The sequence below is a fragment of the Cantharellus anzutake genome (assembly GCF_015039405.1).
Source record: "Cantharellus anzutake strain C23 chromosome Unknown EI90scaffold_20, whole genome shotgun sequence".
NCBI classification, from domain to species: Eukaryota; Fungi; Basidiomycota; class Agaricomycetes; order Cantharellales; family Hydnaceae; genus Cantharellus; species Cantharellus anzutake.
The window spans coordinates 776250-801561 of record NW_024066970.1 but is presented as its reverse complement, the minus strand read 5'-3'; the positions used below and the strand labels follow the sequence as shown (position 1 = coordinate 801561).

At 49.6% G+C, this 25312-nt stretch overlaps 4 protein-coding genes across 4 annotated transcripts; 1 reads left to right on the top strand and 3 right to left on the bottom strand.

The window, feature by feature from the left end:
- Positions 1 to 6111: 6111 nt before the first annotated feature.
- EI90DRAFT_3055262 (uncharacterized protein) lies at positions 6112 to 6618 on the bottom strand. The gene has a single exon (XM_039060136.1). The coding sequence runs from the start codon at positions 6332 to 6334 to the stop codon at positions 6179 to 6181; it is 156 nt and encodes a 51-aa protein (XP_038916802.1). The 5' UTR covers positions 6335 to 6618; the 3' UTR covers positions 6112 to 6178.
- Positions 6619 to 9684: 3066 nt separating this feature from the next.
- EI90DRAFT_3122828 (uncharacterized protein) lies at positions 9685 to 10751 on the top strand (the record flags this gene model as incomplete). The annotated part of the gene is made up of 2 exons (XM_039063544.1): positions 9685 to 9931; positions 10630 to 10751. 2 exons carry the CDS (start codon positions 9685 to 9687, stop codon positions 10749 to 10751), a joined length of 369 nt encoding a protein of 122 aa, XP_038916801.1.
- A 12304-nt stretch (positions 10752 to 23055) lies between these two features.
- On the bottom strand, positions 23056 to 23872 carry EI90DRAFT_850890 (uncharacterized protein). Its single transcript, XM_039068162.1, has one exon. The coding sequence runs from the start codon at positions 23655 to 23657 to the stop codon at positions 23145 to 23147; it is 513 nt and encodes a 170-aa protein (XP_038916800.1). The 5' UTR covers positions 23658 to 23872; the 3' UTR covers positions 23056 to 23144.
- EI90DRAFT_3289071 (uncharacterized protein) lies at positions 23772 to 24340 on the bottom strand. Its single transcript, XM_039067144.1, has 2 exons — positions 24245 to 24340; positions 23772 to 24185 (listed from the first exon to the last, which is right to left on the bottom strand). The coding sequence occupies exon 2, from the start codon at positions 24013 to 24015 to the stop codon at positions 23833 to 23835; it is 183 nt and encodes a 60-aa protein (XP_038916799.1). The 5' UTR covers positions 24016 to 24185; positions 24245 to 24340; the 3' UTR covers positions 23772 to 23832.
- Between the last annotated feature and the right edge of the window lie 972 nt (positions 24341 to 25312).

Here is a 25312-nt window from a genome sequence, read left to right as displayed (position 1 = left end):
ATAATCGCAAACGCCGCAACGTCCTAAACTACTCCTGTACATAAATCCCTACAACATGCGCGTCGTCATTTTCCTGGAATGGAGGTGCCTTTTCCGTCATTCCACCTAATGTCTAGTACTCCCAGGGAACGGGTGGAAAGTTTTGGGATAGTATAATGACGGAGACAGCCTGTTGCACAGGAATCTGTGACGGAGGGACCGTTCAATACCCAACCTAGATACAACTGCCGAAGTTGTTTGCGATCACCAAAATCAGCTATATAATACCACATCGAGTCTTTACAGATCTGGATGTCTACGTAATACTCCATATTAGCCGTGACTCAAGGAACACCGTGAGCAGGTAATGATCCGCGGATATTGACGGCAGAAAAATCATGGAACGCCCAAAAAGCGCTCAACTTTGACCGAAGTTTCTCAACCCCTGAGTAGTTATCATCGTGGAAAGTCACTCCTGGCACGCAACAGAAGAGCTCTCTACGGGGCGTGAGGCAGGATGATTTTGGGGGTTTTTCTTCAAGGTTTGCTGTCATGAATGTTTGAAACTGAAAATATGAGCCGTCAAGGCTAGCTGATTGAAGCAAGGGATCGGAAACTTACCGGGCGGATCGCCAACATGGGAGACCCGTTGGAAAGCACGATCCCTCTCAGTCGAGATTCTATCTCGGTGGTTCCACACTACATCCCAGGAGTCTAGATCAATTCATTTGTCGGTGAACGTGAACCAAACCCCCGGACCCAAGGGATCGAAAAAATCTTCGTTGTGGCTGAAAAAGTCATCCATGGGCCCACACGGCAGGCGACAACCAACGGATTGTGGATAATTTAGGGCGCCCACGTGTTCAGCATTTTCAGCGAGGGATAAATCAATGAGAGGCGAGGCAGGGACCCTTAGTCTGCAACGTCTCACTACAACGGACTTTATTTTACTCCAATTAAACCTGGAAAATAAAATAGGGATCAATGGCTTTCTCGCCTTTTTTGAAGGCTGTGGCATACAAGTAATTGAGGGGAATCGATGCATGCATGCATTAATTCCATTTCTGATGCTTCTGCAAAAATTCTACCATGATTTTTTTTGGTATATCTTGTCAGTAAAGTTGAGATGCAAGCTGACGCCATCATCCATACCTCATTGAGCTATAAGAGAGCCCCCAGGTCCTCGCCTCCCTCTGCCGTTTCCCACAACAGATGCTTCCCTCCTACCCAGACGCGACTACAGCATTGTCCCCCTCATGTCTTGTGAATCTAGCGGGACCCGATTCACTCCCCACCGTGCGGGCCCACCGTAGTGTGCGGGGCACATGTGACAACATTCACGCTAGGAGCTGCTAGCGTGATGTGGGTGTTGTGCACGAAGTGCTCTGCTCACAGGGTGAGTGCTAACGATTCGCCAATTGAGGTCCTTTCTTGGGTAGACAGCAAATACTTGCGCAGCGCCAGCATTGTTCAATGTCCTTCCCGACGACTCCTGCTGTGGTGAGCGAGACGTCTGGTCACAACCATCGCACCAGGAGCTGCACCGGAAAGTTGGTGCGGCGTGGTGCGGTGTGGGTGTTGTGCACAGTCGGCTTGCGCACTGCCTGGGGGAGCTGATCGTGACACTCCAGCACGAAAGATGTTAATTTCAGATTCCCAGTCGATATGACAATCAACCTGACGGCGGTTCTGTGGTGTTCTCAGAATTTGACTAAGCACCTTGACCTTGACAAGTGAATCTCCGCGGAGGATTGCCAGTTGTCTATGGGGCTAAGCCACACTGAAGTCCAAGGGAATCAGCTGTTAAATAGTACTGCTGAGCTTACCACCGAACCTCAGTACTCAGCAAACATTAGATGTTCCGCAACTCCGTACCCTTCCGCGTCCCTTCCGGGACTTATATTCGGGTTGTTATGTACCGGAGTTGGCCGGGGGGTCCTTAGTGTATTGCAATTGAATGTCGAGGCCTTTGTTCGTCTTTTTAATTATCGAGCTTGCACATAACATTCCGTTTGCACCTTTCACCCTGCCCATCGAATGTCCCATCACGTTATCTGGATTCTCCCATGGGGCCATGGTTCTGTTATGTGTTGCGATTCAACTGCCTGCGACGTGCTCTGCTCCACATATATAATACCACTAACTCGCTCTCTACGCCGCCCTTTTGAATATAGGTTCATTTGCTGGTTGGATGAAGTCGGGGAGGAGACTTCGACTCGTCCCATGCCTATGTTTGCGAATAGTATGTTATAGCGCGCTGGAAATACGGACCGATCCCAATCGAAAGAAGGAATCAATTCATGTACGAATGGTAGCGAATTCTTTGAAGCCTCTCTTTCCGTCTCATCCCCATGTACAGTGCATTTCGGCGCACACTGCCCCTCCCATACTTAGCCTCGAAGCAGTATACATACCTTTTCGAACACACTGTAAAAATTTCCCTTAAGATGGAACCTCTTGAGGTCCTATCGGGCACACGTTATGATGAGAATTTCGGTCCTCATATCCTGCCACTAGCATGACTTCATTCCAGCTTCTCATGTCACTATTCTATAATCAAATTTTCTTTTTCATTTCAATGGAATCGCGTTGTCTCGAAGGCTTCGAAGTCCTGAACTCAACGTGCATATGCCCTGCATGATCCATTAATGTACGCGTCGTCGTTTTCCAGGAATCGAGATGCCCTTTTCATCAGTGTACCTCGCGCCTGGTCACCCACAGGGAATAGATCTAAAATTTTTGGGCAGCATAATGACGGCAATGATATGCGGAAAAGAATTCCTAAGGCTCGACAAATAACCATCTATACGTTAACGCCGCCACGAAGCCGAACCGACGTATGTATGCGTGTGGAATGGTTGAACGACAAGTCCATCTTCCCTCACGGCTTGCAAAACTCGGAAGTCTGCCGTAGAGTTGAGCATAGGACAAAAGAGGGGATTTCCCCTTGGCGGACTACTTCGAAGGCTGTCTATGATCACCAAAACCAGGTGTATAATGCCGCATCGAATCTCTAAATATCTACTTATACTCCATGAGCTATAAACGAAGAAACACCACAAAAAGGCTAATATTGAATGCGGTCAAAATTAACTTCGGATTGCCCAAAAGCCCTCATCTTTTACCATTCAAACCCTGACTTAGAGGCGTTGTGAGAAAGTCGTTCCTTGTAACTAACAGAAAGACCCTTTGGGGAATATTCAAGAACGACAGTCGCTACAACTTGGATATAGTTCTGCTTCGCTGAAGACCGGCATGATCCTGCTTCGATCGATGAGCACACTGTCGACAAGAAAGAAGCTGTCTCTGCCGCAGCCTCGATACGTCCTTTGAAAGCGGTTGATGAAATGCTCCCCCTACTCCCAGTTGACTTCTTCTGGCATAACTAATTGCGAACTTGGGGAGACCCGGTTGCTCTCCGCGGCAGAGGCGATCATTCGGCCCATATCTACTTCTCCAACGCTAAAAGCATGCACGTGACGAATAATACGAATGCGATCAGTCGCATCTTCCAAGGGAAGCCCGGAAAGCCCAAGAACACACCCGGACCTTTAGGAAGATAGTGTGCAGGCTCCTGGACGGCCAAGAGGTGGTTCCCCGGCCACAGTGGCAACAAGCGTGCAGACGGGCTCACACCAGCCCGGACAGAGACTCCACTACCATTCACTATCCTATGGCAAGCAGGACATGGAAGAAGAATGGATGGAACGTTGGGCAAGCACGCCCAGCCCGATCCGACCAGGATATCACGCAGCAAACCAGAACCCCCCATCAATTAAACCCGCCGCCAGGTCCAGATCGCTAGACTGGACAACCTTCAGCAGGCTGGTCCAGTCCCGCACGGGGCTGCCCTGGGTCGGTTCCGAGAGCAGAACCGAAGGTGCTAAATCGCAAACGCGATAACAGGTTGGCTCATACTTTGGTACAGTTTGAGGGATTGAAGGATGGTTGCATTCAGGCTCGGTATTGAACCGAGCCTTGGTAGGGTTGACGCTCCATGACCAATTCGGTTCTCTCGGAACCGAACCACGGCAGCCCTAGTCCCGCACCGGCCAGCACACCAGGCGAATACTACCACCGGTTCGATATCCACACAGAAAGCAGAGAGCACGCATACGGAGCAGCCAACCAGATGAAATAGCATATCCTCTAGGTATGCCCACAGTTTAAGAAACATAGACACGTACTGGGCCTCTGTCGTCAGAGCAGGTTTTCGACCCTCGTGGGGAAGCCCAAAGGCATCCTTAGACTAGCAGACTTCATCAAGAAGTGGTGGGCCATCGATACAATGGGTGGACGGAGAGCGACGCAAAGCGGGGGAACAGGGAACAGGAGTACCCACGAACCCCACGTATAGAGGAATGGCGTGGGCACTACAACCGCCACGCACATCTAGACACGACTAAAAACCAGACACCACAACCCAGAAGACCCCGTCAACCCGACCACACCAATCAGACAGCCCTACCTTGTATTGACAAGCCCCTCATGTACAGTCAGTCGGGCTAGCCGCAACTGCCACGTACAAACCCGCGGGGCAACAAAGTAGAGTACAACAACCTCCCTCGTCGACATTTTCACGGCTTGCAACCACGTTTTAGGGTTGTTTCTTACGGGCATCATCTAATCCTTCTCTGTCATAGTACTTACCTGCTGTTGGAGGAAGCAAGCAGGGTGATTCAGGACGCGTGATCTAATTGTTATTGTATAGTCATTGTTCATTTGAATTCTTTTCTTTTTTTCCCTCAGTTCTCGTTCTCGAGACTGACGTTAGTTCCTTTCATATAATTCGCCTCTTAACTTACCTTGAGATTAGTCGCTCTTTAGATATTTTATCACCTGCCACCGTTGCCGCACCTGTGGAAGACTCGGAGTTTCACAAGCACTTGCACATATCTATTGAGTGGCGTCGATTTCCACTGCTGCGTATCAATGGTCCCTGACTTCTGCATTCCCCAACGCGGCGTTGGCTTCCTTATGCGTTCCTAACACAACTACCTTTGACATGGTCTGGTCGACCTAGGACATGGCCGACTGCCTAAATGCATGCGGCATGCCACATTCCATTCCACTGGCCAAATACATGTGATGTAGTCATAATTTCACAGCCTGCTAAGCTTGAGGGCTTGGCTCTTGCAAATCATGCCGGCCGTCTCGTGTGTTCCGCACCCTCACGCCATCTACCAGATCCACGGAGGGGTTTTCTCATTACGTAGTATTTCGGTCCTGTTCGTCACTCTGGGCTCACCTATTAGCTGGGCTCAATCGTGGAGGATTTTGATCCGACCCGTCCGTACATTCCGTGAATACTGCCAGCCTGAGTGGTATAAGTACTCTCGTGCCGGACATCCATTCACACGTGTTCTGTGAAGCGTTTCGACCCTATATATTCGCGCTTTCCGTGGTTCCTCGCATGTCCCATCCCCATAAAGCAAGATATCTGGTCGAATGCTTAGTGTATCTCCATGAGACTAGTTTTTCTTGTCTTGAAACATTTTGAGGTCCTATCCTGCGAGACACACGGTGTGGAGGGAAATTCGGCTCCCGTACCTAGTCGACAGCATGTTCATATCTCATGCCACTATTTTGTAATCGAATTTTCATTTCGATTTCAATGGAATCGGATGATCAGAAACGTCGCAACGTCCTAAACTGCTCGTTGTACCTAAGTCCCTACACCATGCGCCGATGCGTCGTCATTTTTCTGGGAATGGAGGTCCCTTTTCTATCATTCCACCTAACGTCTGGTACTCCCAGGCAACGGGTGGAAAGTTTTGGATAGTGTGATTGCACACAATGACGGCCACAGCCTGTTGCGCAGAAATTTGCCTAGGATCGGGTTATGAAATGGTTCCCACTGCCGGTAGTCCATCACTAGGCTAGCACAGCTGCCAAATTTGTTTGTAATCACCAAAACCGGCTATATAATATCGCATCGAGTCTTTACAGATCTGGATGTCTATGTAATACTCCATATTGGCCGTGAATCCAGGAACATCGTGAGCGGGTGATGATCTGCGGATATTGACGGCAGAAAAATCATGCAACGCCCAAAAAGCGCTCAACTTTGACCGAAGGTTCTCAATCCCCGAGTGGCCATCACTCTGGAAAGTCACACCTGGTACGGAACAGAAGAGCTTTTTGTAGAATACTCAAAGAGCGTAGGACAGGACGAATTTGAAGGTTCGCGCTTGTGTCTTCAAGGTTTACTGTCACAAGCGTGGAATGAATGTTTGAAACTGAAAAGATGAGTCGCCAAGGCTGACGAACTGAAGCAAGAGATCAGAGACTTACCGGGCGAACCACAAACTCTCAGAAAGTTCTCAGTCGGGATTCTATCTCGGTGGTTCCACATTTCTTGACTGGAAGTCCAGATCAATGCATCCGCCAGTGAACGTGAACCAACCCCCCACGCGGGAAATCATCAGCCACGCGGGCCCAAGGGATCAGCATCTACAAAATAATTACCCCCGCTGTGACTGAAAAAGTCGGCTTGGGCCCACACGACAGGCGACAAACAAACGCGTTGTGGGTGATTTAGGGAAACCACGTGTTCAGCATGTTCAGCGAGGCAGGAACCTTTAGTCCGCAACGTCCCATTACAGGGAATTTTCTTTCACTCCAATTATATGAAGTCCGTCTCTCCTTTCTCTTGAACTTGAAGGAATAATATTTGAAGGTTGAATTTTTCCCGCGAGCATGCGGATGAAAGGGCTCTTTGTCTAAATGAAGCCCCGTTTCTATTCAGGCATTGCTAGAAATATTTACTTCGCATGAGGACCACTATAGGGTCCGCGTCGTGTCTCCGCTAGCATTCTAGAATAAGTTTCCCATACCTTTCACAACCGTCAGCTTGCGACACTTGGTCGTATGTACGGATGTGCACATCTAAGATCGGTATCTGGAGTGTTCATTCACTTCTGAAAATGCAAGGATGGGACTCATCCGAACCAATTAGCTGGTCAACGCCTTAGTGTTATTGGATTACACCCGTTGGTTGACGAGATACCGTACATCTTATATGGCTCGCCACACACTGTTAATTATAGAGGCCGCCTATTTTTCATCAGTCCCTCCGGACTCAGCTTGATGGGGGGTTGGGCGTAATTTTTTCTTCGTTATCATGTTTGGTTATAGGTGGGTCTTCGTGCATTCTAGTTGGTTGCCACTCCCCTGGGGCACCCCTTGAGTAAGCGGCAAGAAAGTAATAAGGAAGTCGGAAGCTTGAGGCAAATATATAATAACGATTGGAGAGGTAATGTGGAGATTGGGTTAGTAGCCTCCAGTGATAAGTCGGGTGGAAGATGCAGTTGGCTGCCTCCAAAAAGAAGAAAGAAGCGATCGGACAGAGAGCTGGGAGTGGTATCAGAAGGCGAGATAAAGCCCACCGGGAATAAAAATCATCAAGTATGTGATGAAATCACAGGATCTAAGTGTGATTAGCCCTAGTATACGTCCCGTCCCGGGCGACACAACGAAGGATGATCTCGAGATATGCTTCGTGGGCGAGAACTGGAGGGAACCCAAATGGAATTTGTGAGAACCCGCACCCCTCGGGGGCACAGGTCAAGGAAGCGAAGTGGCCCTTCTGTCATGAAGCTATACGCTTTGCAGAAGACTCCTCCCACGATGTTGTTCGGTGGAACAAACGAACGTGTCTTCCAGGAGAGGGTGAGGCCCTTGCAATGGAACTACGGATTCAATAATGACGGCCTGTAAAAAAATTCACAGAGAGCTTCGGATGCACTAGTGACGAAATCGTGTAGGGACCGAAATGCACGGATTACTTCTGGTTGCTTTTCTCCGAGACGATATTCCGGCGGCGAATAGTCATCTAGTGTCGCCTATGGTTGAGTAGGGCAGTCGCTGCAGGATACGTGGCCCGTTCGGCGGGGGTACAGCCTAGAATAATCTTCCCATGTGGAAGGGTGCTGCCGAGGGATTTAGTGGACACCCCGTCAAAATAGCACGACACAAGAAAAATAGCTTGGAAAACCTGAGCAGAGTCCAAATCTCTCTCGAAAGAGCCAGCGACTCGGGGCAGATGATTGGCGTCCAAGTTAGGGGATACGAGGCAGCCGATGTTCTTGGAAGATGGTACAACGTAGGAATGTGGTTTAGGGCCGCCTGGAAAAATGTTTGATCGCGTTGCCGGTGACAGTATTAGTAAAAGAGACAGAAAAAACCAGACAGAAAAGCTGGAACGGTATCGGAACGTTGGATAAGGCTCCCTGTCGCAGTCTGCTGAGTGGAAAAGTGGGCAGGGACTTTCCGAGCTAAAAAGTGATTAGTATCGAACTATGATCATGAAAGAAAACCCAGGAAAGGATAGAACACTGCCCACGATGTGATCCGCAACAACGTTCTATAACCACTACCCCCGTGGCGACAGGCAAGTATTGAATGGGATCGCGATGTTAGTTGATGGAACAAACGGACGCATTTTCCAGATGCGTCCGAGCTCTATGGGAGTGTTGATGCGGGAAATCGCATTGAGTACATAATATGGATCTGATACATTGCAAGGACTTTCCCGGCGTTCTCTTGTGAAAAGATTGCTTAGGGACAGGGACGTATGGATCGCTTCTGATTGTTTTTCTCCGTGATATTTTCCGGCTGCAAATGAGCATGTCGTAGTCAATATTGCGGCACCCCATGGCCGAACAGGTTTAGCGCACACGTCCTATCGAAGTGATACGATACAGGAAAAGATACTCAGCAATTCTAAATCCCTCTTAAAATGGCCAGTGATTCGGGGCCAATGATTAGCGCTCAAGCTGGTGGACACGAGGTAGCCAATATCTGTACAATCCTTGGAAAGTGGCGCAACGATGACCGGAGTGGCTGGGTTAATTTTAGGTTCGGAAAAAGTGAGACAAAATGTTTGATTGTGGGTGACAATATGCCTTTTTTGTGGCGAAGATTATTTCTCGCCAACAAAAAAAGCAGATCTGTATCAAATACAGTCCAGTAAAGACGGCTGACTCCTAAAAGAGCAGTGTCTTGACACACCTTTAAGGGTCGTCCGCTAATATCATGAGCTAATTTGACTTAACAATTTTTCCCTTAATATAACTTGAATAGGACTTTGTTGTTCACGAAGGCAGGGTCAGTCCGAATTGCATGAAGACAAAGAATGGATGGAAACCATACATACAATTTTTGGGTTCATCGCGTGAAGGATAGTCCAGACAAAGACCCAGCTTGCGGGTCCCTCGTTCTTCGTTGAGCAATCACTTGCTTGGACTGGTGGCGAAGCCCAACATAGAGACTTAACACAAATTGCCGGCACTAGTTCGTGCCTACCGTGGTTGCTCTAACGATCTGAAGAAAGCGTTCGCGACTGTCAGTAATGTTTACAAGCCGTGCGCAGCGGAAGTCCTTTCACCTTGTTTCACGCCCGGACGTACTGCCTCAGGACAGGGGCCTAGCCCATATTCTCGCTTTCCCCGTGTTGCGAGGCCCCCACTCATTCCCCCTTTCCTGGCACTCACTCACTCATCTCCCCCGTCTATCCCGCCATGCAAGCCGGAAGAGGCTGAGTTAAGTGTCCCCTCCTATCCCTTCTCTGTGAAAGGCACGCAATTCCGCTTGATGTGGGCTCTACCATGCTTTCTGGAGCGGAAACAATGTATGGCCAAGGTGCTAAAGCAGACCACCAACATGCCTCAAGGTGAGAATACGCAATAATTCACTACCGACACCATGTCGAGCCACCACAACATTGCAGATAGACCCTCGCCCAGCTGGTACCACAAGGAGAAGGTCCGCTCAAGGAATATCTCTTCATTATACAACCCATATGCGTGCCTCCCTGAAGACTTACATCGATGGGAACAATCGACAAGAGAGAAGTTGTGGACCTCTACCAGCCAACGCGAACTTAGGGCTACCCAGTTGCTCGCCCATACTAGAGGCAATCATCTGGCCCGTATGTGCTTTTCCAATGCTGGTATGTGGGCATGGCGGATGAATGTGTAAGGGACTTTTTGCTACATGGACACACACTCCGATCTGCGAACAAACTGTTGACTGACATATCGTCAATGATCACAGCAGATGTCAAACCCCTATAGTGGCATAGGGGAGCACTAGGCACGATCCAGCCACTGTGAAGAGTCCGCTCATCTGCGGTGCCACCGGTTCGACCGATGATCCATTGGCGAGAGTGGTGATTTGTGCAGATCTTGCTCGGTAGGGAGGTATGTCATCTACCCATAATAAACGTGAATGTTAACAGTACAATATCGCTAGATCGATGCCTGGGATAACCGCACCCTCAGCCGTGATAACCCTACCATGACATCCCAGAAGCATACTCACTCGTCGACGACAGTGCTCTTGAATGTCTGTGACACCGGGATCCTTCACCAGTGGGGGATCGGTTCAAGGTTGAATGCGGAGGTAGGATCTTCTAATACCGATTCTAACATCACGATATAACCCCCCTGGCATTATAAACCCCGAGGAGGCGGAGGATTCCAGCACCAACCACTATTCCCTAGGTGCCGTGTGCTCTTCATGTACACGACGCCGGATGGGTAGCCGCACTGCCACGTATATCACGAGGCCGCGGGTGCCATTGAGACAGAACCATCACAAAGTACAGCTCGCGACCACTTTTGGTGCTGACTCCTGATTTTTGGACAGCTGGTCGTCCAGTCCATCCCCTGTCATACGGTTCCTTTCCTCTTGTCGCTGCCATAGTACATTTGGAGTATTGGTACTCACTAGAGTTTCGCGAGGATACTTATACACATTCTATTGAATAACACTTATACACTCTCGTATCCTTCTCTGGCCCACAGCATTCAAGCATCCTCTTATTTGTATACAGTGCACCCCCGACGCGACGTTTGTTGCTTTGTACGTTCCCAGCTAAGCCGCCTGCAACGTACTCCAGTAGACCCAGAACACGACTTACTGCTCGAATGTATGCATTCCATCCTACTGGTCAATGCCTGCCAGGCTCGAGGCTCTTTGAGCGCCTGACTTCTGTGTGCCAGCCATCTCGTTATGTCTTCTTGATTCTTACTTCATTCGCCAGATCTGCAGAGGAAATTCTCATCGCGTACTATTTCAGTCCTGCTCGCTACTCTTGGATAGCATCTCCTCACCAGCCGCGGTCGGGAATCTCAGTGCAATTGAATGTGGAGGCGTGACCTCGGAGGTCTCGTTCTTCGACACTGCAAATCATGGCTTGCGGCTCTGATTTCTTGTAGACTCCCGGGTGTCGTCTAGTGAAGCCTCACCCCGCCACACAAACACTTACCCGCTGTCGGCGCCCATCCCCACAGCATGGCGTGCCACTTCCTCATCCTGTTGTATTACCTGGATTTTCACGTATCGGTCTCCATTTTACACCATTCATGCATTGTCACACTTACAGATAGCGTCCCGTTTGCACCGATCACCTTGCGCATTGATATCTGTATTCTCCATCCAGCCATGGTTCCGTTATGTATGTGATCGTTATTCAACTGCCTGCGACGTGCTCTGCTCGACACTGACTGCCTGAACACATGCATCGCATGCCGCTGACCAATTGCACCCAAGGCTCGAGGCTCTTGGGGAATTGACCCCAAGTTCATCGTAGTCTGCTAGCTATCTTATCATGCGTTACAGCCCCTCGCCCTGTCCATCAGATTCGTAGAAGACCTTCTCATTGTAGGACATCTAACTTCGGTGCTGCAGGATTCCAGGGTTGGGTTGGTTGAATATCTGTAGCACCAGAAACCTTACCAACGGGGATCGGCTGGAATCTTTAGAACTGGATGTGGGAGCGTGGCCTCTCTCGTCAACATTCCGGCACGGAATACGACTTGCGACCACCCTTTGGGGCTGTTTCTTGAATGGAGGTCGTGGATATCGTCTAATCCTGCTCTGTCATAGTTACCTGCCACCGCTGCCATACCTGTGAAGTACTGGGCAGAGTTTCGCGAGCACGTGTGCAAATCTATTGAGTGGCATCGATTTCCACCGCTGCATATTGATAATCCTTGACTTCTGCATTTCCCAACGCAGCGTTGGCTTCCTTGTATGTTCCCAATTCAACTACCTACGACGTGCTCTGGTCGACCTAGAACACCAGTGACTGCCTGAATGCATGCATTCCCTCCCACATGCGATGTGATCCTTTACAGCCTGCTAAGCCCGAGTTTTTTTGAGGGCTTGACTCTTGCAAATCATGCTAGTGTTCTGCACCCTCGCTCCATCTATCAGATCCATGGAGGACATTCTCATCACGTAGTATCCATCCATACATTGGTATACTCTCGTACACTGATAATGGGCCCGGATATCCATTCACACGAGTTCTATGGAGCATTTAGACCCCGTGTACTTGCGTCTTCCGTAGTTCCTCGTATGCCCCACTCCCATAAAGCAGGATAGCTTGTCGAACACCCAGTGTATCGCTAGTTTCTCTTATCACCTCAAAACTTGGGACGTGGCCTGTTGAGCTCCTATCCTATCAGACACACGCTGTGAAGGGAAATTCGGCCCCGATACCTAGTCTCCAGCATGTTCTCGTTCCAGCCATATCTCATGTCACTATTTCATTTAGATCTCAATGGAATCGCATCGCAAATGTCGCAACGTCCTAAGCTGCTCGTGTACAATAAGTCCCTACAACGCATCGTCATTTTCCTGGAAATGGAGGTGCCTTTTCCGTCATTCCACCTAATGTCTAGTACTCCCAGGGAACGGGTGGAAAGTTTTGGGATAGTGTAATGACGGAGACAGCCTGTTGCACAGAAATTTGCCTAGGGATCTGTGACGGAGGGAACCGTTCAATACCCAACCTAGATACAACTGCCAAAGTTGTTTGCGATCACCAAAAAATACCACATCGAGTCTGGATGTCTACGTAATACTCCATATTAGCCGTGAGTCAAGGGACATCTGAGCGGGTAATGATCCGCGGATATTGACGGCATGGAAGGCCCAAAAAGCGCTCAACTTTGACTGAGTAGTTATCGTTGTGAAAAGTTACACCTGGCACGAAGCAGAAGAATTCTCTGTACAATATTCAAAGAGCGTGGGGTAGGATGATTTTAGGGGTTCGTGCTTTTTGTCTTCAAGGTTTACCGTCACAAGCGGGAATGAATGTTTGGAACTGAAAACATGAGCCGTCAAGGCTAGCTGACTGAAGCAAGGGATCGGAGACTTACCGGGCGGACCACCAACATGGGAGGCTTGTTGGAAAGTATGTACGAACCCTCCGAAAATTCTCAGTCGAGATGCTATCTCGGTGGTTCCGCATTTTTTGACGGGAGTCTAGGTCAATGCATTTTCCGGTGAACATGAACCAAACCCTCGCACGGGAAATCATCGGCCACCCGGGCCAAGGGATCTACCAAAAAAAACTATCTTCGTTGTGACTGAAAAAGTCAGCCACAGGTCCACACGGCAGGCGACAAACAAGCGCGTTGTGGGCGATTTAGGGAGTCCACGTGTTCAGCGTGTTCATCGGGGAAAAAATAAATGAGAGGCGAGGCAGGGTCCCTTAGTCTGCAGTGTTTCACTATAACAAACTTTCTTTTACACTAAACTGGAAAAATAAATAAATAGGGATCAACGGCATACAAGCAATTGGGGGAGATCAAATGTGTTGATTCTGCAAAAATTCTACCACAACTGTTGTTTGCAATATCTTGTTAGTAAAGTTCCGAACGTAAGGCGAGCTGAAGCGATCATCCATGCCTCATTGGGATATAAGGGGGGCCAGGTTCTCTGCCGTTCCCCATAACAGACGCTTCCCTCCTTTCTAGGCCCGACTACAACACTGTCCCATCTCATGTTTTGTGAATCCAGCGCTGAGGCCCTGATACACCCGCTGTAGTGTGCAGGGAATCTGCAACATCATTCATGCTAGGAGCTGCTAGCGTGGTGCGGGTGTTGTACACAATGCATTCTGTTCACAAGGTGGGTGAAGTGCCAAATGCCAGATTAGATCATTCCCTTCCTGACAACTCCCGCTGTGGTGAGCGAGACGGCTGTTAGCGCACATCATCGCACCAGGAGCCGCGCCAGAAAGTTGGTGCGGTGTGGTGCGGTGTGGGTGTTGTGCACAGTCGACTTGCTCACTGCGTGGGAGCCTCGGAGATTCACTTGTCGAGGTCAAGGTGCTTAGCCAAGTTCTGAGAGTACCACAGAGCCGAGACAAGGAGTAAGCGCTGATATTCACGAGACTTGAAAGAATCGTCGTTGATTGTCAATCGACTGTCTACTTTAGTAGAGGCTGGGGTCCTACCTGAATCGACTGAGGATCCGAAATTATATAATATCTGGAGCGTCCTTGTCTATGGGGCTGAGTCCAATGCTAGGTTCCCTGTTCCATAGTGAATCAGCTGTTAAGTAGTGCCAGTGAATACTAATGTTCCGCAACTCCGCGCCTTTCCGCACCCTCCCTGTCTCCCTTCCGGGACTTATATTCGGGTTGTTATGTACCGGAGTTAGCCGAAGTTTTAGTATGCGTCGGTGCTTTGCAATTGAATGTCGAGGGCGTGACTTTCTTCCACATCATATGTGAGGTTGGTTGCAGTGTCGTGTAGTGAAATCTCACTCTGTCACTCGGATATTTACCTGCTATCGGCAGCTGTCGCTGCATGGCGTGTCCGCTTCGCTTCCTATTTGACTCGCCGCCTAGCTTTTCCCACATCGTCCTCCAGTTTACACCATTTAGGCATTATCAAACTTGTACACAGCGTTCCGTTTACACCTTTCACCCTGCACATCGAATGTCCCATCACGATATCCGGATTCTCCCACCTAAGAATTTCTCAAGCTGGAACTTCTTGAGATCCTGCCATGCACTAGCATAATTCCATTCCAGCTTCTCATGTCACTATTCCATAATCAAATCTTCATTTAGATTTCAATGGGATTGCGTTGTCTCGAACGCCTCGATGTCCTGAACTACACGTGCACATGCGCTGCATGATCCATTAAGTCGTCATTTTCCAGGAATCAAGTTGCCTTCCTCATCATGCGCCTGGTCACGCGCAGTGAATAGATCTAAAATTTTTGGACAGGATAATCATAAGGCAATGACATGCGGAAAAGAATTCCTAGGGCTCGACAGATAATTATCTATCACGAAGCCGAACCGATGCGTGTGGAATGGTTCAACGACAAGTCTACCTTCCCTCGCGGCTTGCAAAACTCAGTAGTCTGTTGCCGTAGAGTTGAGCATAGGACAAAAGAGGGGATTTTCCCCTGGAGGAGTACTGGAAGTGCGGAAATGTTTCGCACTTAACCCGAATATAGCCACCTCGAAGGCCGTCTACGATCACCAAAACCAGGTCTATAATGCCGCATCGAATCTCTACAGACCTAGATATCTACTAATACTCCATGAGCTATAGACGAAGGAGCACCACGAGAAGGCTCTGGTCCGCGAATATTGAATGCAGGACGACAGTCGCCGCAACTTGGATATAGTTCTGCTTCGCTGAAGACTGGCATGATCCTGCTTGGATCGATGAGCACACTGTCGACGAGAAAGAAGCTGTCTCTGCGGGGAGCCCCTAAATGTTCTATGACAACAATGGCAGTGGTTGATGAAATGCTCCCCCTACTCCCAGTTGTCTTCTTCTGGCATATCTAATTGTGAGCGCGGGGCGATCCGGTTGCTCTCCGCACCAGAGGCGATCATTCGGCTTCTCCAACGCTGAAAGCACGGATGAATGGAGGCCTTTTTTGCTACATGAGATGTCCGACACACTCTGAACGGCAGGTAATGACTGATGGCTGCCGTCTGAGAAAATACTGTCAATGACCGCAGCAACCCTGTAATAGTGGGATAGAGTGACACCGCGTGGTTCAAGCCACCGTCAAAGGGTCCGCCCACCTGCGGCGCCACCAGTTCGACTGATCATCCATTGACGAAAGTATGGGGAATAAGTGACTCTCACTCGGTAGGTCAAGGTATGCAACCTCCCTCGTAACCGCCAACGGCACAACAGCACGATATCGATGCCAGGACAACAGAGACATCCGAGCCGCAACGGCGAAGAAGTGGAATTCAGAGGCGATGATCGCCCTGGAAGAATCCTGCACCCACAGAAGTTACTCTTCAACGGGGATCGGCCGGAAGCTTTAGAATTGAATGTGGAAGCGTAACCTCCCTTGTCAATCATCGAAAACAACTCACGCACCCACAAGCCATCAAACACAGTATTCTACTCAAAAAATACCGAGTGTCATCGGTCGCATCTTCCAAGGGGAGCCTGGAAAAGCCCAAGAACACACCCGGACCTTTAGGAACATAGTGTGCAGGCTCCTGGATGGCAAAAACGACCTCAAGCTCAAGGTGGAGCCCCGGCCACAGTGTCATCAAGAGCAACGAGCGTTCAGACGAGCTCACATCAACCCGGACAAAGACCTCACTACCATTCACTATCCTACCACAAACAGGGCATGGAAGAAGAATGTAAGCAAGCGCATCCCGATCCGATCAGGATTCACGCAGCAAGCCAGAACCCCTACCAATTGAACCCACCGCCAGGTTCAGATCGTTAGACTGGGCAACCTTCAGCAGGCTGGTCCAGTCCCGCACCGGCCAGCACACCAGGCGAATACTACCACCGGTTCGGTATCCACACAGAAAGCAGAGAGCGCGCATACGGAGCAGCCAACCAGATGAAAGAACATATACTCTAGGTATGCCCACAGTTTGAGAAACATAGACACGTACTGGGCCTCGGTCGTCAGAGCAGGTTTTCAACCCTCATGGGGAAGCCCAAAGGCATCCGTAACTAGCAGACTTCATCGGTGGGCCATCGATAAAATGGGCGGACGGAGAGCGACGCAAAGCGGGGAGACAGTACCCAGGAACACCACGTATATGGCGTGGACACTACACCCCCACGTAAGAGGCTGGTCACCTGCCTAACCCCCACGCACACCTAGACACGATTAAAAACCAGACACCACGACCCAGAAGACCCCGTCAACCCAACTACACCAATCAGACAACCCTACCTTGTATTGACGAACCCCTCAAGTGCAGTCAGATGTAACGACTCGTAGCCGCAACTGCCACTGTACAAACTCGCGGGAGCAACAAAATTCCCGCTACTCCGTAGCGGGTCCTACGTTTTTTTCTCCCAAACTCAATTGTCCTATGCACAGGGTCCATTCTCTGCCCCATACAGTTCTATTCCGCTCACTGCATGCTGCAGTGTAAATTATGTGGTCCTGAAATCAGAGTGTGTGGTGGGTTTACAGAGTGAGAACGAATCTCGGGCTTCGTCTCAGCCAATAGCAACGTTGAGAGTGAACATGCATGCAATTGTAAGAGTAGCGGGATCTGCCGCTTCAGGCGGCGTTCCCCAGTTATAGAGTACAACAACCTCCCTCGTCGACATTTGCACGGCTTGCGACCACCTCCCGGAGTTGTTTCTTACGGAGGTCCCGGGCGTCATCTTATCCTTCTCTGTCATAGTACTTACCTGCTGTTGGAGAAAGCAAGCAGTAATCAATCGGTGATTCAGGACGCGTGATCTAATTGTTATTGTATAGTCATCGTTCATTTGTATTCTTTTCTTTTTTTCCTCAATTCTCTTTCTCGAGATTGACGTTAGTTCCTTTCATATAATTCGCCTCCGAACTTACCTTGAGATTAGCCATTTAGATATTTTATCACCTGCCACCGTTGGAGGAGTTTCACAAGCCCTTGCACATATCTATAGAGTGGTCCCTGACTTCTGCATTCCCCAACGCGGCGTTGGCGTTCCTAACACAACTACCTTTGACGTGCTCTGGTCGATCTAGGACATGTCCGACTGCCTAAATGCATGTGGCATGCCACACCCCATTCCACTGGCCAAATACATGCGATGTGGTCATAATTTCACAGCCTGCTAAGCTTGAGGGCTTGGCTGTCGCAAATCATGCCAGCCGTCTCATGTGTTCTGCACCCTCACACCATCCACCAGATCCACGGAGGGGCTTTCTCATTACGTAGTATTTCAGTCCCGTTCGTCACTCTGGGTTCACCCGCTAGCTGGGCGAAATCGTGGAGGATTTTGATCCGACCCGTCCATACATTCCGTGACTACTGCCAGTGGTATACTCTCGTGCCGGACATCCATTCACACGAGTTTTATGAAGCGTTTCGACCCTATATATTCGCGCTTTCCGTGGTTCCTCGCATGTCCCATCCCCATAAAGCAGGATATCTGGTCGAATGCTTAGTGTATCTCCATGAGACTAGTTTCTCTTGTCCCCCCCCAAACTTGAAACGTGACATTTTGAGGTCCTATCCTGCGAGACACACGCTGTGGAGGGAAATTCGGCTCCCATACCTAGTCGACAGCATGTTCATATCTCATGCCACTATTTTGTAATCGAATTTTCATTTCGATTTTAATGGAATCGCATGATCAGAAACGTAAGTCCCTACACGATGCGCCGATGCGTCGTCATTTTTCTGGGAATGGAGGTCCCTTTTTCACCTAACGCGTGGTACTCCCAGGGAACGGGTGGACAGTTTTGGATGGTGTGATCGCACACAATGACGGAGACAGCCGGTTGCGCAGAAATTTGCCTCGGATCGGGTTATGAAATGGGTTCCACGCCGGTAGCAGACTGGGTAGGAGTCTGCGCCGGTAGTCCATCACTAAGCTAGCACAGCTGCCGAATTTGTTTGTAATCACCGAAACCGGCTATATATCGCATCGAGTCTTTACAGATCTGGATGTCTACGTAATACTCCATATTGTGAATCAAGGAACATCGTGAGCGGGTGATGATCCGCGGATATTGACGGCAGAAAAATCATAGAACGTCCAAAAAGCGCTCAACTTTGAACGAAGATTCTCAATCCCTGAGTAGCTATCATTCTGGAAAGTCACATCTGGTACGCAACAGAAGAGCTTTTTGTAGAATATTCAAAGAGCGTGGGACAGGATGAATTTGAGGGTTCGCGCTTTTGTCTTCATACTGTCGTAAGCGGGAATGAATGTTTGAAACTGAACAAATGAGCTGTCAAGGCTAGCTAACTGAAGCAAGGGATCGGAGAAAGTTCTCAGTTGAGATTCTCTCTCAGTGGTTCCACAGTTCTTGACTACATCCCGGAAGTCCAGATCAATGCATCTGCCAGTGAACATGAACTAACCCCGCACGGGAAACCATCGGCCACGCGGGCCCAGCATTTACAAATGGATTATCTTCGTTGTGACTGAAAAAGTCAGCTATGGGCCCACACGACAGGCGACAAACAAACGCGTTGCGGACGATTTAGGGGAGCCACGTACTCAGCGTGTTCAGCGAGGGGAAAATCAAGGCGAGGCAGGAACCGTTAGTCTGCAACGTCCCAGGGAATTTTCTTTCACTCCAATAAATAGGGACCAACGGCTTTCTCGCCTTTCTTTGAAGGCCGTGGCATACAACCGATTGAGGGGAAATCAAATGTATTGATTCCGTTTCTGATGCTTCTGCAAAAATTCTACCACAATTTTTTGCGATATCTTGTCAGTAAAATTGAGATGTGAGCTGAAGCGACCATCCATACCTCATTGGGATATAAGGGAGCCCAAGTCCTCACCTCCCTCTGCCATTCCCCACAACAGATACCTCCCTCCTTTCTAGACGCGACTACAACATTGTCCCATCTCATGTCTTGTGGATCTAGCGCCGAGGTCCCGATACGTTTGGGCCCACTGCAGTGCGCGGAGCGTTTGTGACAACGTTCACACTAGGAGCTACTAGTGTGATGTGGGTGTTGTGCACGATGCGCTCTGCTCATGAGGTGGGCGTTAACGATCTGTGCCAAACGAAAGCTCGGGCGATGAATACTTGTGTAGCGCTATACTGCTGTTTAATCTCCTTCCCGACGACTCCCACTGTGGTGAGCGAGCAGTCTGGCCCTCACAGCCGTCGCACCAAGAGCCGAGTTGGGGTGGTGTGGTGCGGTGTGGGTGTTGTGCACAGACAGCTCGTTCATTACGTGGGTCTATACATGCCAGGGATTCGTTTGTTGAGATTAATAGCTAGCCCACTGGTTCTGAGACCACCACAGAGTTAAGTCCAGGTCCGAACGCCACTTTCACGGCGACGGAGTCCTTGATCTCAGATCCGTAACGTACTGCTACTGTGTGTTCCGCAAACATTGGTGATATTCCGCAACCTTCCATTCCGTACGCTTCCGTATATAGGAAACTCAGACTGTGTACCGGGGTTAGCCGAAATAAATATTACCACGCTGTGTCAGCCCGCGACAGAAGGTCGCAGGGAGCAAGGTGTCCAGCCTCTCTTAAGAAGTGCCACGCCTGAGACCCCCCTTGAGAGACTTGACGATGCTGGCAGTGAGAGTGGCAGTTGGCTGGTCCCTGCCTCTTATTCTATCGCTCTCTTTGTACGTCGGGAACCGCGTGGGAGACGTTCTTTTATCTTCCTTGCAAGACAAATGATTACGAATCTTATTCGTCTGCCGTAGCGTGACCTGGGTTGATATTACGCGTTGCATCGGATGCATTGGGACAATGAATTAATTGGCGCTTACAAGCATCAGTCTGCGGCTACACGCGAGATATACCAGAACCACCATCACCGGAGACATGGTTCCAATCTCACCTCACCCAAAGCTGAAAACTTCCACAAGTCCCATGTCCCCAAGCATAGGTGCACACGAAGTCTTTCTTGAACCATATCTGGGGGTCGAGTTTGCCCGCGAGCATGCGAATGGAAGGGCTCGTTGTCTAAACGAAGCCCCGTTTCTATTCAATAAATTCCCCATGCTTTTCACAACCGTCAGTTTGCGACACTTGGTGGCATGTACGGATGTGCACATCGGAGAGTTCATTCCCGTAAGACTCATCCGAACCAATTAGCTGGTCAACGCCTTGGTGTTATTGGATTACACCCTTGGGTGACGAGATACTGTACATCTCCTCATATGGCTTGCCACACGCTGTTAATCATAGAGGCCGCCTATCTTTCATCAATCCCTTCGGACCCAGTTTGATGGGGGTTGGCGTAACTTCTTCGTTGTCGTTGTTTGGTTATAGATGGGTCTTCGTGCATTTTAGTCACTTACCACTTCCCTGAGGCACCCCTTTAGTAAGCGGCAAGAAAGTAATACGGAAGTCGAAGCTTGAGATAACGGTTGGAGAGGTAATGCGGAGATTGGGTTAGTAGCCTCCAGTGATAAGTCGGGTGGAAGATGCAGTTGGCTGCCTCCGAAAAGAATAAACAAGCGATCGGACAGAGAGCTGGGAGTGGTATCGGAAGGCGAGATAAAGCCCACCAGGAATGAAAATCACCAAGTATGTGATGAAATCACAGGATCTAAGTGTGATCAGCCCTAGTATACGTCCCGTCCCGGGTGACACAACGAAGGATGATCTCGAGATATGCTTCGTGGGCGAGAACTGGAGGGAACCCAAATGGAATTTGTGAGAACCCGCACCCCTCGGGGGCACAGGTCAAGGAAGCGAAGTGGCTCTTCTGTCGTGAAGCTATACGCTCTGCAGAAGACTTCTCCCACGATGTCTGTCAGTGGAACAAGCGAACGTATCTTCCAAGAGAGAGTGAAGCCCTTACGGATCCAACAATGATGGCCTGTAGAAAATTCACAGAGAGCTTCGGATGCACTAGTGGCGAAATCGTGTAGGGACCGAAACGCACGGACTACTTCTGGTTACTTTTCTCCGAGACGATATTCCGGCGGTGAATAGTCGTCTAGTGTCGCCTATGATTGAGTAGGACAGTCGCTGCAGGATACGTGACCCGTTCGGCGGGGGGTACAGCCTAGAATAATCTTCCCATGCGGAAGGGTATGCAGAGCGGTTTAGTGGACACCCCCCGTCAGAATAGCACGACACAAGAAAAATAGTTTGGCAAACTTGAGCAGAGTCCAAGTCTCTCTCGAAAGAGCCAGCGACTCGGGGCAGATGATTGACGTCCAAGTTGGGGGATACGAGGCAGCCGATGTTCTTGGGAAATGGCACAACGTAGGGATGAGGTTTAGGGCCACCTAGAAAAATGTTTGATCGCGTTTCCGGTGACAGTATTAGTAAAAGAAAGCTGGAACGGTATCGGAACGTTGGATAAGGCTTCCCGCCCCAGTCTACTGAGTGGAAAAGTGGGCAGGGATTTTCCGAGCTAAGAAGTGATAGTATCGAACTATGATCAAGCCTAGTGAAGGCCTGCAGGCGCCCTTTTCCGATGTGGGTTCGTGAGCAGCAACCGGAATGAACTATATGAAGACGCAAATGGAACTTGTGATAACCCGTTTCCCTGGAGAGCAGAGATCAAAGCAGCGAAGCGGCGTTTCCGAAGAGAAGCTACACGCTGGCTTAAAGATGAAGGAAAGGATGAGCACTTGCCCATGATGTGATTCACAACAATGCTCTTGTGACCGCTACCCTGTGGCGCCAGGAAGTGTTGAATGAGATCGCGATGTTGGTTTACGAAACAAACGGACGCATTTCCCAGGAGAGCGCCGGGAAAGTCCTTGCAATGTACCATATCCATACTACCCGATACGATTGCACGCATAAACACTCCCACAGAGCCTCGGACGCATCTGTGAAAAATTGCCTAGGGACAGGGATGTATGGATCGCTTCTGTTGTTTTCCGTGATGATTGAATAAGCATGTCGTGGTTAATGGTGCGGCGCCTTTGGCCGAACAGGCTAAGTGCTGCAAGTTTCCCTGCCCGTTCGGGGGTAAGACAAGCCCAGATGCCGGGAAGGTAGAGGGGTTCAGCGTACAAGTCCCATCAAAGTGGCACGGTACAGGAAGAGATATTCAGCAATTCTGAGGGCCCAGCCCTCTCCCAAAATGGTCAGCGATTCAGGGCTGATGGTTAGCGCTCAAGCTGGTGGACACGAGGTAGCCAATATCTGTGGGATCCTTGGAAAATGGCACAACGATGACCCGGGTAGCTGTGATATTTAGTTTGAAGTTCAGGAAAAGCGAGACAAAATTTTTGATCGCGTTGCGGGTGACAACATGCCTTTTGTGTGGCAAAGACCATTATTTCTTGCCAACAAAAAAAGAAGATCTGTATCGAATACAGACGGCCGGGGACTCCTAAAAGAGCAGTGTCTTGACACACCTCTAAGGGCCGTCCGCTAATATCATGGACTAATTTGACTTATTAAATTCTCCGCTAATATAACTTGAATAGGATTTTGTTGTTCACAAGGGCAGGGTCAGTCCGAATTGTACGAAGACAGAGACTGGGTGGAAACCATACAATTAGCGAGTCCATCTCCGTGAATCGCGTGAAGGACAGCGCAAACAAACACCCAGCTTGCGGGAACCTCGCTGTACTTCGCCACAGCCATATCAGCCCACGCAAGAGACTTAGCACAAGTTGTCGGTACTAGTTTGTGCTTACCATGGCTTTTGCCCCCAATGCCCAGACCGCCCCGGGATGTATAGCTGAAGAAAGCGATTGTGACTGTCAGAAATGTTTGCAAGCGATATGGAACAGGAGTCCTTTCGCCTCGTTCCACACCCAGACACGCCCCCCCCCCCTGCTCGTGGGCCCATGTGCCCACTCCCCCCATGTTGCAGGAGCCCCGCTCATCCCCCCTTCCTGGTACTCGGTTTTCTGGAGCGGAAACGCTGTACAACTGAGGTACTGAAGCAGGCACTAGAAGACCACCAACACGCCTCAAGGTGAGTATACGCACACATCTGCTCAGCCATAGCAACGCCATGTTGAGCAACCACAATGTTACAGATGGCCTTCGCCTGGCACTCAAGCAGGAAGGAATATCTTTTCATTATACTACAACTTGTATAGGGTTTTGCCTCCCTGAAGACCGGCATACGACATAATATTCAATCGATGAGAACTGTCGACGTGAGAGAAGTTGTTTGCATGGTGAGCCTCTACGAGTTCCTTGATGACAATGACTGCAATTGATGGAATGTTCTCCCTAATCCCGCTCCAATCTGACACATGGTTGACTGCCATATCAGAAAAGATGCCACAGCAGGTATCAAACCTATGGTAGTGGCATAGGGGAATGTAGTTCCAGCCACTGTCAAGGGTCCGCCCAGCTGCAGTATCATCGGTTCGGCCGTCGATGACTTGTTTGCCAGGTCAGATGCGGAGCCACTGATTTATGCGACTCTCAAGAAAGGCATGACATCTCCTTTAGATGATGTGATCACACGATATCGCTGGATCGACACAGGGATAACAGAGAGTTCCGGGTTACACCGCCAAAGAACTGGAGTTCCTGTCACAGTCAATGAATCATTCAAAAATCCTATCACGACATCGCAGAAACCTGCTCACCCATCAACCATAGTGCTCTTGGATGTCTGTGGCACCACAATCCTTCTCGAACCTTAGGATCAAGCTTAGAATTGAATGCAGGGGGCGTGACTCAGGTTCTCGTTCAGCCTGTCACTCGAATCTCAACCTGTCGCCCTGCCATCCATGTGGATTACGGGCACTCACCTAGAGTTTTGCGAATGTATACATATTCTATTGAATAGCATATCTCTCCATCGCCACACTCGTGCATCAGGCTCACAGCATTCAAGAATTGTCCTACTTGTGCACACATCGAGGGTCTAACTACTGCATCCCCAATGCAACGTTGGTCGTTGGCCGCGCTGTACGTTCCCAGTCAAACCGCCTCAACCTGATTCCGACTTCGTCTACAGAGGACATTCTCATTACTTAATCTTTCAGCCTCCTGCTCGCTACCCTTGAGTAGCATCAGAGCCCTTCATCAGTGATCGGGAACCTCAGTGCAATTGGATGTGGAGGTGTGGCCTCGGAGGTCTTGTTCTTCGACACCGACTTTGATGCAAATCATGGCTTGTGGTTAATATTTACCTGCTGTCGACGCAATCCAACAGGACGCGAAACTCGCACGCCATGCCGTAGGGATGGCCTCACTATTCTACACCATCCAGGCATTGTGCATAGCGCGCATGCACCCGTCACCCCGCACATTGAATCCCCCATCATGATGTCTGGATTCCCCCTGCAGCCATGGTTCCGTTATGTGATCGCGATTCAACTGCCTGCGACGTGCTCTGATCGACATAGAATACGACTAACTGCCCGGACACACGTGCCCCATGTCACTGACCAACTGCACCGACCAGGCTCGAGTCTCCTTGGGGATTGACGCCTTCAAATCCCCGTAGTTTGCTATTTCCTCACAACAGCTAAAGTCAGGGTTGAATCTTCGGTGAAAACGAGCGCTTGTGGACGTTCCAAAGTTGATTTGTCTGCTTCCAATATTCCCAGATCAGAGCTCCCATGGCGTCCCTTCATCTATAGCTATTAGTAAATATCTGGGTCTGCAGAGATTTGATGCGGCATCATAGGTCTAGTTTTGGTGATCGT